A 10,725-nucleotide genomic window follows, 5' to 3' on the forward strand; every position below is an offset into this window, starting at 1 on the left:
TACAAAATGTTAGTAGCTGTAAAAGATTAAGAAAAATAAACAATTGGTTGAAGTGAGTGGGTTAACATTTATAAAACATTGTGCATTCAGTCTACTAAATGGGATGGTAAAAGACTCTGTGTAAACATTAAGGATTTAAATACTACAGCTACAGCTGAGGTCTTGAATCTTTTCCTGGCAGTCTTTCCCCCTCTAGTGGTTTTACCTGTGCAATGTACCCCACACACACCCACACCCACACACACACACCAACACACACACACACACACACACACACACACACACACACACACACACACACACACACACACACACACACACACACACACACACACACACACACACACACACACACACACACACACACACACACCTGCTTGTTCTGTTTCTTTCCACGTACCGATGTGCTCACTGTTAAGTTGGTTTAGGGCTGCAACCATCGATTATTTTCTTAGCAATGATGTTTTATTACAATAACTTTTTTGATTAGTACAATAATTGAAAAGCATTTTTGGTTGTCTTTTTTATATTGATGAATCGACACAACTTTTTAAAAATAATTCAGTATAATGTCAGTATCATGCTCAGTATAATGTCAGTATCATGGTTAGTATCATGTTTATTATCATGTCAGTATCATGGTCAGTATCATGTCAGTATCATGGTTAGTATCATGTTTATTATCATGTCAGTATCATGGTCAGTATCATGTCAGTATCATGGTCAGTATCATGGTTAGTATCATGTTTATTATCATGTCAGTTTCATGGTTAGTATCAGTAACATGTCAGTATCATGGTTAGTATCATGGTCAGTATCATGTCAGTATCATGGTTAATCATGGTTATTATCATGTCAGTATCATGTCAGTATCATGTCAGTATCATGGTCAGTCTCATGTCAGTATCATACCATTTATTGTAATTGACTACATGTATTGGTCTGATTAACCACTTAAGCACTGTTTTATACATCATAAAACGGTATAGCACAAAAATAGAGAAAATATTCTATTAAATTTGTTTTTTATAATCAATTAAATTGATTAGATCAACTGTTGCACTCCTACGTTCTTTTATTTAAAAGCTCTCTTATGTCACTTTCTGTTCTTCTCAGGTAGCAGAGAGGACTGACTTAAAGTATTTTAGTCTTGGGGAGCGTCGGTCATTCATTAACTTTCTCCTGTTTAGGTGTTGGGCCATCTTCTCTGCTTGCTTCCAAGATGTCCTTGTTTCTTTGCATTCTGTCTTAACGGACCTAATCCGGCTGTTGCTGGGTCTTCCTGGCTTTGTCAATATAGTTTATTTATAAACTGACTTATTTCACTTTGTGTCCTTCTCAGGGAGCAGAGAGGAAGATTCGAGACGAGGAAAGGAAACAATTCCGCAAGAAGACGAAAGGTTGGCACAAAGTGCACGTGTGAGATTTAGACTGAGGATTTTACTCAGTGATTACACTTTTGTACACTTTCGGTACAAATGGGATTCTACTGTAAATTCTCTTGTCTGTGTCTTATAGGGAAGGACGGCAGTGTGGCTGTGATAACAGCTCCCAAGAAGCCGGACACGACCTACTTTAAGACCATGAGCGACCTGGAGGCACAGCCAGTTCTGTTCATCCCTGACGTCCATTTTGGCAACCTGCAGAGGGCGGGACAGGTAGGACCACACAACCTGTTGTGCTGACCCTTAACCCATTATAACCGGGAAAGCATCCGTGTCATTTTAGATCGAGCTAAAAAGCATTATTTTATACTTTGGCTAATGGCTATTCAAAAATAGCAGATTTACAAGCTCATAGTGTGTCACTTTGTGCCACACTACGAGCTAGTACTTACTCTTAAGGCCGTTACACACCGGCGAATATACGCAAAATTCGGACTCGTTCCGTTGTCGCTCCATGTACGGTTCCATTGACTTTATAAGGTTTTTAAAAAAAACGTATTATTCGCATGAAAAATTCGCCCCGGTGTGTAAGGACCTTAACTCTGCAAAAAAAAATTAATCGTGGCAATTTGTGCAAGTCTTTCAATATATATATACCTTTAAAGCGAACATTTTAACTCCAATCTTTGCCTCTGGGAGTCCATGGAACAAAATATTTTGAGATGGGGGGTCGGCGGCCAAATACATATAATTTTGGGGGTCCTTGACATGAAACAGTTTTTCCAACATTATCTTAATATACAGTAATCGGCCCGGCCCCTCACCATTTCTGTCTACTCGCTCTGTGTCTCAGAGGTGAGCTTTGGACAGCTCGCTCAGAAACCTGCTACTGCCTACAAATGACATAGGGATTCCAAGCTAATGGAAACTACAGCCTCTCTCTCTTCCTGGAAAGTTAGCGCTCTTAAATAGAAGCCATTGTTGCCTTAATTAAAATACATTTTGAAATCATGTTTGAAATGACCAACAATGATGCCATTGGTTGGCAATGCGTGTAGCGCAGGGGTTTTCAACAGGTGGTCTGTGGACCACTGGTGGTCCGTGAAGGTATTGCATGTATTTATTTTTTATTTTCTTCCACGGAATAGTGCACTAAATGACCTGGTGACACGTCAATGTTGTTGGTTACTGGGAAGTCGGAGGTCAAGAAATTTCACAGAAAAGGGAATTAGAATCTCAAGAAGGGGAAGTGCACCAGATTGCCGATTGAGTCATCATTATTAGGGGAAAAAACTGATATAAAACTGCATCACCTTCTGTTTTCTACCTTGTTGTAATTTATTGTGTTGTGTTTTTTCTTTTTGTGTTTTTATTCTGTCTGGCTTCTGTCATTTTAAATGTGAGATTTGAGTTGAGTTGAAATGTGCCCATATAATCGCATGTGCCTGCTCACTCATACATAAGATACAAATCAATATATCAGTTAACATGAGTTTAATGGAAGGATGGATAAAGTAAGAGAATTGAACTTTTTTTTTTTGCTCTGGACCACTAGCATATTTCTGTTAAATAATACCTGGGCTTGATATAATTTGTTGCACGTAGAATCGTGCAACAAATTAAATCAAGCCCTTAACATTCATTATTTAATTTCAAGCTTTTTACATTTTTTCTACGCCTATTAATTCAAATATTTCTTACATTTGATGGACCTTTATTTTGATGGATATGATTTTAACATATTTTAATACATTTGAATACATTTAACAAAGGGTATTTTATTGATGTATTTACATTTTAAAACATTTTCCCATGGACCACCTGCAGGCCTAATTATGCGATGGACCACTAGTAGTCGTCCGTGGACTATTGGTTGAGAAACAGTGGGATACATAGACATGGGATGCATAGCAAGTGTTAGCAAAGCACTACAATTAGCCTATATCCCTACCCAACACAACAGTTGTCCCCAGGTTGATTCTTAGTCAGGGTGGTGGTCCCTGGTTCACAATCAGTTGAAAACCCCTGGTGTAGAGAAATGGTACTGTCCTATAGTGAGTGTTGGTGACGATCCATATTATGGAGATGACTTGAAAACAGGTGAAATGGTCCTTTAGGTGCAAAGATGTAACCAAATGTACCCGTACACTCTTGAGTTACTGTACCTGCAGTCAGTCCACATTTCATTTGTACTAATTGTTTGATTGCTAATTTTAAATAGTTTCTTCAAGTTCCCTGCTAGTTTAAATTCCAGCTTTAAAAAAAGAAGTTAAAGCCACAATATGTTTTCCTATTTAGAATTTTGGTACAAACAAACAGTAATATACAATATAGTAATGCTTACCGTACTATAATGTATGTTTCAGGTGTTTGCCTTCAACACCGAAGAGATCGAGCGAGAAGGGTGAGTGTACCTTACCTGCAAATAAGCAAATGAACAGAACAATAAACAAAAAAAGCATTTACATCAATTCATGCAAATATGATACATGAAGTATGGAAATGAATGGAAACAGACACACATCATCCTCATCACGAGAGTGGAATGCAAATAAGCATGTGTGTGTGTTCTCAGGAGTGTGCTGGTTAAAAGAATGTTCCGGCCGGCGGATGAAGATCGTTGCCCCTCCCCTCATAAACAAATCAAAGAGGAGACCCATAAGAGAGGTAGCTTCGCAATTGCAAAACACACACGCACGCATGTGCGCGTGCATGTACGCACACACACACACACACACACACACACACACACACACACACACACACACACACACACACACACACACACACACACACACACACACACACACACACACACACCTCCATGGAATCCAGCTTCTTCAATAGTCAGCTTCACTTATTTAAAATTGCTTATATAAATATTTTTCTCATCACAAGCCCAACGCACTCTCCAGCAAATGAATGCCAAATCAGTCACATCGCACCAGGTTTGGACTATGAATGTCAAGCTCTGCTACAGCAGAGAGCCATGTCGTTATCTGCAGAAACCAGTTCTCTCTCTGTTAATTTGAACCCTAGAGTTCCTATTCTGTGGGGCGAACATTCCACGGAAATAGCTCTACACCAAAAGATATTTGGTGTAGAGTGAAAAGGACCTAGTATAGACCCCTGAGGGACTCTGGTCAACAAAGTATACAGTATAGGGTTTAAGACGGTGGTTAGGAACTGAAAGACACAGGGGATTATTTAGATGATGTATGATGTAAAAAGCATAGACCAATTATTTGTTTACCAACATTGAGACTGGATGCACAGGTGATTGTTTCATACAATCAATTCTCAACCTGTTGTTTTGGGGTGCGCTGGTTTCAGCACACCCCAACCCCCTCTTGTATGTTGGCTAGTGCTGCGCGCCCTAGCGAGACCTGACAGAATGGGTTTGACGCTTGCGCAGTATGACGCTTGCAACCTAGCCTGGTATCCAGCCTGCTTCGCTACGTTCGGCGGACTTTTTTTTCTCTCTTCGCTTCTCAGTCTGGAAAGCCTCCTATCTCCAAGGGAGGCGGGACATGCCAAACGGCTTGAGTCCTGCCGTGGCTTCTGATTGGTCTGTGGTGTGGAGCGGGACAAAGCACCAGTGAGACGTCATTCCAATGCACAGCTACTGCAGACTCAGAGTGAAGCATGGAGGGTGGCGCTGGCTGATGACGTAGGTTGCCTAACGCTACTCTCATTCGTTGGAACAACATCCAATCAGCAACGACGTTGACTACGTAACATATGTAGTTCTAGTGTAGTTCTGCAAAACCTCCCAATGGGAGGCTTTCCAGACTGAGAAGCGAAGAGAGAAAAAAAAGTCCGCCGAACGTAGCGAAGCAGGCTGGATACCAGGCTACTTGCAACCAGTGTGACGTCGTCTGTTAAGGGGTCTATTGGTTGGAAGATAGCGATGACAATTGCTATCCCGCTGCCCGTTAGCGCCGCCTTGTGCCGGGCGGAAGATAGGTCCCTCAGAAACATCAAATTAGAACTGAATATTCTGAAGGGTAAAAAAATGAAAAGCAAATGTTTTTATTCTTCTGGGAAATTGTTGCTCATTCAAATGTAAATAACAAATTAGTTGAAAATGATGTGGAAATATGTCAACCACAAAAACAATACTAAATTACTTACGTGTAGGCTACATTTAACATTCAAACTATGCTCTTATCCAGAAATTACTTTCAAAAATAGAAAAGAGCTAATGTCAGACAAGTTGTAACAAATATTCATTCATGCACAACTGGGGAATGCTAATCAAAGGAATGTGAGCCAGACAGAAAAGGTTAATGTTTTTTTTCTATCCAGGCATAGGCCTCTCTTCAGTTTTGACCTAATATTGGCATAAACATTGCACTGAATGTTCTTTCTCTCTCTCTCACCCCCCCCCCTCTCTCTCTCTTCCTCTGTCCAGTGCTGCTGTATGTGAGGAAAGAGACAGACGAAGTGTTTGATGCCCTGATGCTCAAGTCTCCCACACTCAGAGGCCTGATTGACGCAGTGAGTAGTCAGCACAAGTATTTCTGTGTGTCAGGGGGTGAATTCAAGTGCACAAGTGAACCAGTGTACTACAGTATCCATATACTATGCGGATGCTTAAGCAACGTTATGCTTGCTAAAAGCGTTCGTCTAGCTTGTGACAAATAAAGCCCTCTTCATTGTATTCTCAAACCAATTTCACTTGTTTCTCACAGATATCAGAGAAATACGGCGTCCCCACAGAGAGAATAGCCAAAGTGTACAAGAAGAGTAAAAAAGGGTAAGTGAAGAATAGATTAGTTTGTTTTTCCCCTCAGAATTTCTTTTTGGTGCACAGCAACATTCTGAGTGTTAATATAACACCTGAGAGTGTCCATTTTTACACTCAAAAGTGCAGCATTTTGCCATTTGTTTTCACAAAATAAGATTTGCATGTCACATGTTCAGGACATCATATATCTTATAGTTCTCATCTTATTTTATTCAGGTAAACGAGAAGGTTGTGTAAAGGGCTATAATGATAACTATAAATATAGCATTTTAAGAATTGCTCTAACTCAATTGGATGGCGGGGTCTACATCACAACTATAACTACAACGACAGTGTCAGAAGATATTGTTGGCATCACTTTAGAGCCATTTCATGAATGATGGAAACACTGCCAAAATCCATCTGAATTTACAAGCTGTTTATAGAATGTTATAGAAGGTTATCAGTGTGTATGCTCACATCATTATTGTTATAGTTCTATAGTGTGACTATGGTTAATGACTTTGGTACTGACTATGGTGCTGGCTATGGTACTGACTATGGTACTGAGTATGTTTTGTTTTTTTTAAACGTTTTGTTTATTAGTTTTTGTTTTTTTTGCATACTCACAAGTAATACAGTAATTACTGAAGCAAATAAACAGAGTATCTCCAAAGGGTCAAAATAATTAAGTTACAGGATAGACAAATCTCAAGTATGAAAAAATATAAATTGAATAGGATATAAACAGCTGGTACTGAGTATGGTTAATGACTATGGTGCTGACTATGGTGCTGACTCAGGTTAATGACTATGGTACTGACTAAGGTACTGACTATTGTGCTGACTATGGGGCTCATGGTCAGTATCATGGCAGTATCATGGTCAGTATCATGGCAGTATCATGGTCAGAACATGTCAGATTATTACGATGTAACACTTTTCTCAACAATATAAGCCGTTATTGCATTATGGATTGTTATTACATTATGAGCGGCTACGTAAGGTTCTTAATGTAACACATTAAGGTTCTTAATGTAACACATTATTAAATTATTACATCATACAAAAATCTATTTATTACATTATTAGCTTATTATTACATTATGAGCTTTTATTACATTTAGATGATTACATTATGAACCGTTATTACATTAGGAGCCATTATTACATTATGAGTTGCTACAGGGCCTACTAGAGAGCCCTGGGGGACACTGTAGCGGACCCAGCTGGACATGAAGGAGTTGAAGCTTGACTGATGAGTTTATCATTTTTATTCTGAACCCAACGTTAAAACTAGAACAGAAAACATACAATCCATACATCAAAAGTAAATTCATAAACATCATTGCATCAATAAAACATATCTTAACTTCATATAAACTCTAATCATTAAGAATACATTGCACATTATCTATACCGTTAGACTGTGCATACATAAACCACCATAAGAAAACAATAAAACTCAATGAAGCATCCACAGTGACAACAGTACCAAAATAATACCTTTTTCCCCTTCCAGCTAGGCGCTAATGGCAGAGTTCTGTAACCGTCCGTTTTTGCTTGACCATACTTTCAGGTCCATATTAGACCAATCTGGGAACCCAGAACCAAATAAGAATGAAAAACAGCGCCCTCTGCTGTTTGTACTATCTTACTTGGCTCTGGGACAATGGCGACGTAGCACCCATGCGCAAAGGAAACCGGGGTTTTGGTCTGCCTTCAGCTTTCACTTCCGGTGGTGCCACTATGTTTTCATTCCCACTAACAATATTTCTACACGGAACACTAACACCACTTCTCCCAGAGAACATGGATCGTTTTGGTTATAAGCCCACTTGTTTCTATGATGAAAGAGTAAGTTAAAATGTGAATATCTTTCCGTGGTTTTGTCTGCTCCGCGGACGCTATTGTTAAATTAGTTTGGGTTTGTTTCGAGGGGGAAAGATCGACGGACACGTGAATCCCGCCCACTACATTTGATTGGGTAAAGCGCGGCCTGCTTCCTGATCTGAAGGCACGCCCACTTGTAGCCCAGTGCGTACATGTTATGACTAGCCTTCACAACAGATTCCAACGCAGAGCAGAATCTGTTCTTGAGAGATTAATATTAGACTAACATTTTCTATGCAGTCCTTTCCTTGACCATACTTTCAGGTCGATATTAGACATACATTCTCTGTGCAGTCCCTTCCTTCTGTAACAAACATTTCTCCTGCCATGCTGTCACTGAGCTAGGCTTAAATACCCCCCTTTCAGGAAGCCAGCCACCCTGACTTCCGTGTGGCGGCTAGAGCCTTAAAAATAAAGGTTTGGCTGTACCAGGGTCAGTTACAGACACTGGTCAACTAAGTATAGGGTTTAAGTGATTTGTTTAAAAAAAATATTGCATAATATAAAGTTTAAGTTGATCATTATCATTATTATGTCACCGGTCTTACTCACCATCTCTGTCGTCATGTCAGGATCCTGGTGAACATGGATGACAACATCATTGAGCACTACTCCAACGAAGACACGTTTATCCTCAACATCGAGAGCTATGCAGACGCCTACAAGGCCACTCTTACAGAGATCTGACTGCTCATTGGCTGACCGTAAAGGACAGTTTTGCCATTTTTCAACCTACCCCGTTAAGATCCGTTCGAATGGACACATACTTCCAAAGGGAACTACCTGTATGTCTGGTCTGCTTGTTCCGTTTCACTTTTGGACTGTGTGCAAGTTCCAAGGCTTGTTGGCTCCATCTAAGTATGGAAATGGCGGTTTCCCTGCAAAGATTTGGTTGTATTTTAATCATCTTTGCTTCTACAAATCAAGCCAGGTAACATTCTAAATTGAAATAACCTCCACAAGAGAAGACTGTGAAATCTGGCTGATATCAAGGAGACTGCTACCGATTGGCCGATGAGCTGAGTGACATTTATCCTGGCGTTCCTGTGTGGCTCCTACTGTAACAAAGCTATGGATATGTTCTAAAAAACTGTTACAATATTGGCATGCTCTGTCCAGCATCTTATGTTATTATTACTGAATATTGGACTGTAGCAGAGAGAAATTATAAGACATAGGAAGGGGAAATGGCAATTGCAGAGTTGGATCAACAGTCAAACCCTCATGAACTAATCCTAAATACTCACATATGCCATCTGTTCTGTGCCTTTTTTAAATTTAGTTGATCATGTGTCATTTAAAGAGACAAAGAGCATGCAGATTTCCATTGCAACCAAACACTGCTCAGTTAATTTCACGAATTATGCTCTGTTGGTTGGTGTAATAATTAGTTAAATGGAAATCAGCTGGTGTAGTATTGGGTTGGAATGGAAACCTACATGCTCCCTGTTCTCCATGGTATTGTACGTGATTTGGCACAACTGTTCTATATTATATAGCAAAACAATGGAGAACAGATTCATTGTATTTCCACCTACGGTAACAGGCATTTATATTTGTATTGTATAAAGTAATTGTCTTTTTCTTTTTTTTTCTTTTTGTACAGATTTTTGTGTTTGCCAAATAAGTCATAATTAGCTTTATTAAATGCTATGTGATGTACATAATAGTCACATTTTGACTTAGTTTGAATATATTAAGTGGTCCTTATTTTCAATAACTTAGCAGCTTTTTGCATGTCAGTCTTTGTTCATAATGTCGTATTTGTTAGTGGTCTTATTTATTATTGCTTTTGATGACAATGGATTGAATTTCTACGGCATCTTATCCAGGAACCTCATGTACTTGGTATTACAGTGGATTATCTCCACTATGTTCAAATGTAGGTCACCTTTTTTGAAAGGCCTTGTGATTTGATATGCCCAGTTTCCAATTTTCTGCTATGTTGGAACATTGATGGCATATATCAACAGATGCCACACATTCCTAGGGTACAATACTTTTAAGGCCAATCAAGAAATAGCAGAGATATTGTAAAGAACTTCTAAAGGGTGATGCAGGGCACTTGTCCTTTGTGCATGTTTGTTGAAAAGTGAATAAAGATGTGAATACAGAGACCTCTTCTTCATCTTTGGTGGAAATCCACGTCTATAATACCAATTTACATACAACAATATCTATAGCTGCATTACAAAAAAGGATAATCAAGTTTTCCATTTTGTTTTTATTTGATAACAAAAATGGACATTCCTACACTGAACACAAATTGCAAGTAACAATACAAAATCTACAAAATGGTACAGTTTTGTTCGACAGATAATTATTGTACAGTATAATTGGATACAATACTGTGTTTTTTATTTATTTGTCTATATTTGGCACTTGACCACAAAATGCTACTGAATGAAATATGGGACTGAAGTACTTTCATCGTCGAGTTGAAATGGCGGAGGAGACTCGAGAGGTTTTGGGAATAAAGATGCACTTTTCCTTCCCAGTTACAGTATATTCCTTTTTTGAATTTTGTTGAGTTCCTGCATTTGCATTCAGGTGTGAAGCATACCCAATGTACCCAAATTTTGTCAAAGTTTTTTAAACATACACAGTAGCCCTTCTACAAGCTCACAGCACATTGCAAGGCAACGCCTTGAGCTTGAACCTGTAGATTTAGTTTTTTTTAACCTATCCAATACCGAGGCTATGGCTACATATTATGGT

The 10,725-nt window shown here is 39.1% G+C and overlaps 1 protein-coding gene across 4 annotated transcripts in view; it reads left to right on the forward strand.

Annotated features, from left to right (window-relative positions):
* Positions 1-10,120, forward strand: part of grhl2b (grainyhead-like transcription factor 2b) — a 29,890-nt gene extending 19,770 nt beyond the window's left edge. For all 4 annotated transcript variants that reach the window (XM_080443268.1, XM_080443270.1, XM_080443269.1 and 1 more), the window contains exons 10-16: positions 1,343-1,400; positions 1,519-1,658; positions 3,752-3,789; positions 3,961-4,052; positions 5,800-5,885; positions 6,080-6,144; positions 8,580-10,120. In XM_080443268.1, the coding sequence (XP_080299394.1) occupies positions 1,343-1,400; positions 1,519-1,658; positions 3,752-3,789; positions 3,961-4,052; positions 5,800-5,885; positions 6,080-6,144; positions 8,580-8,694 (594 nt within the window). In that variant the 3' untranslated portion in view covers positions 8,695-10,120. The remainder of the gene's footprint in view (positions 1-1,342; positions 1,401-1,518; positions 1,659-3,751; positions 3,790-3,960; positions 4,053-5,799; positions 5,886-6,079; positions 6,145-8,579) is intronic.
* Positions 10,121-10,725: the final 605 nt, after the last annotated feature.

Source organism: Gymnoscopelus braueri, assembly GCF_963280865.1.
Source record: "Gymnoscopelus braueri genome assembly, chromosome: 11".
Taxonomy (NCBI): Eukaryota; Metazoa; Chordata; class Actinopteri; order Myctophiformes; family Myctophidae; genus Gymnoscopelus; species Gymnoscopelus braueri.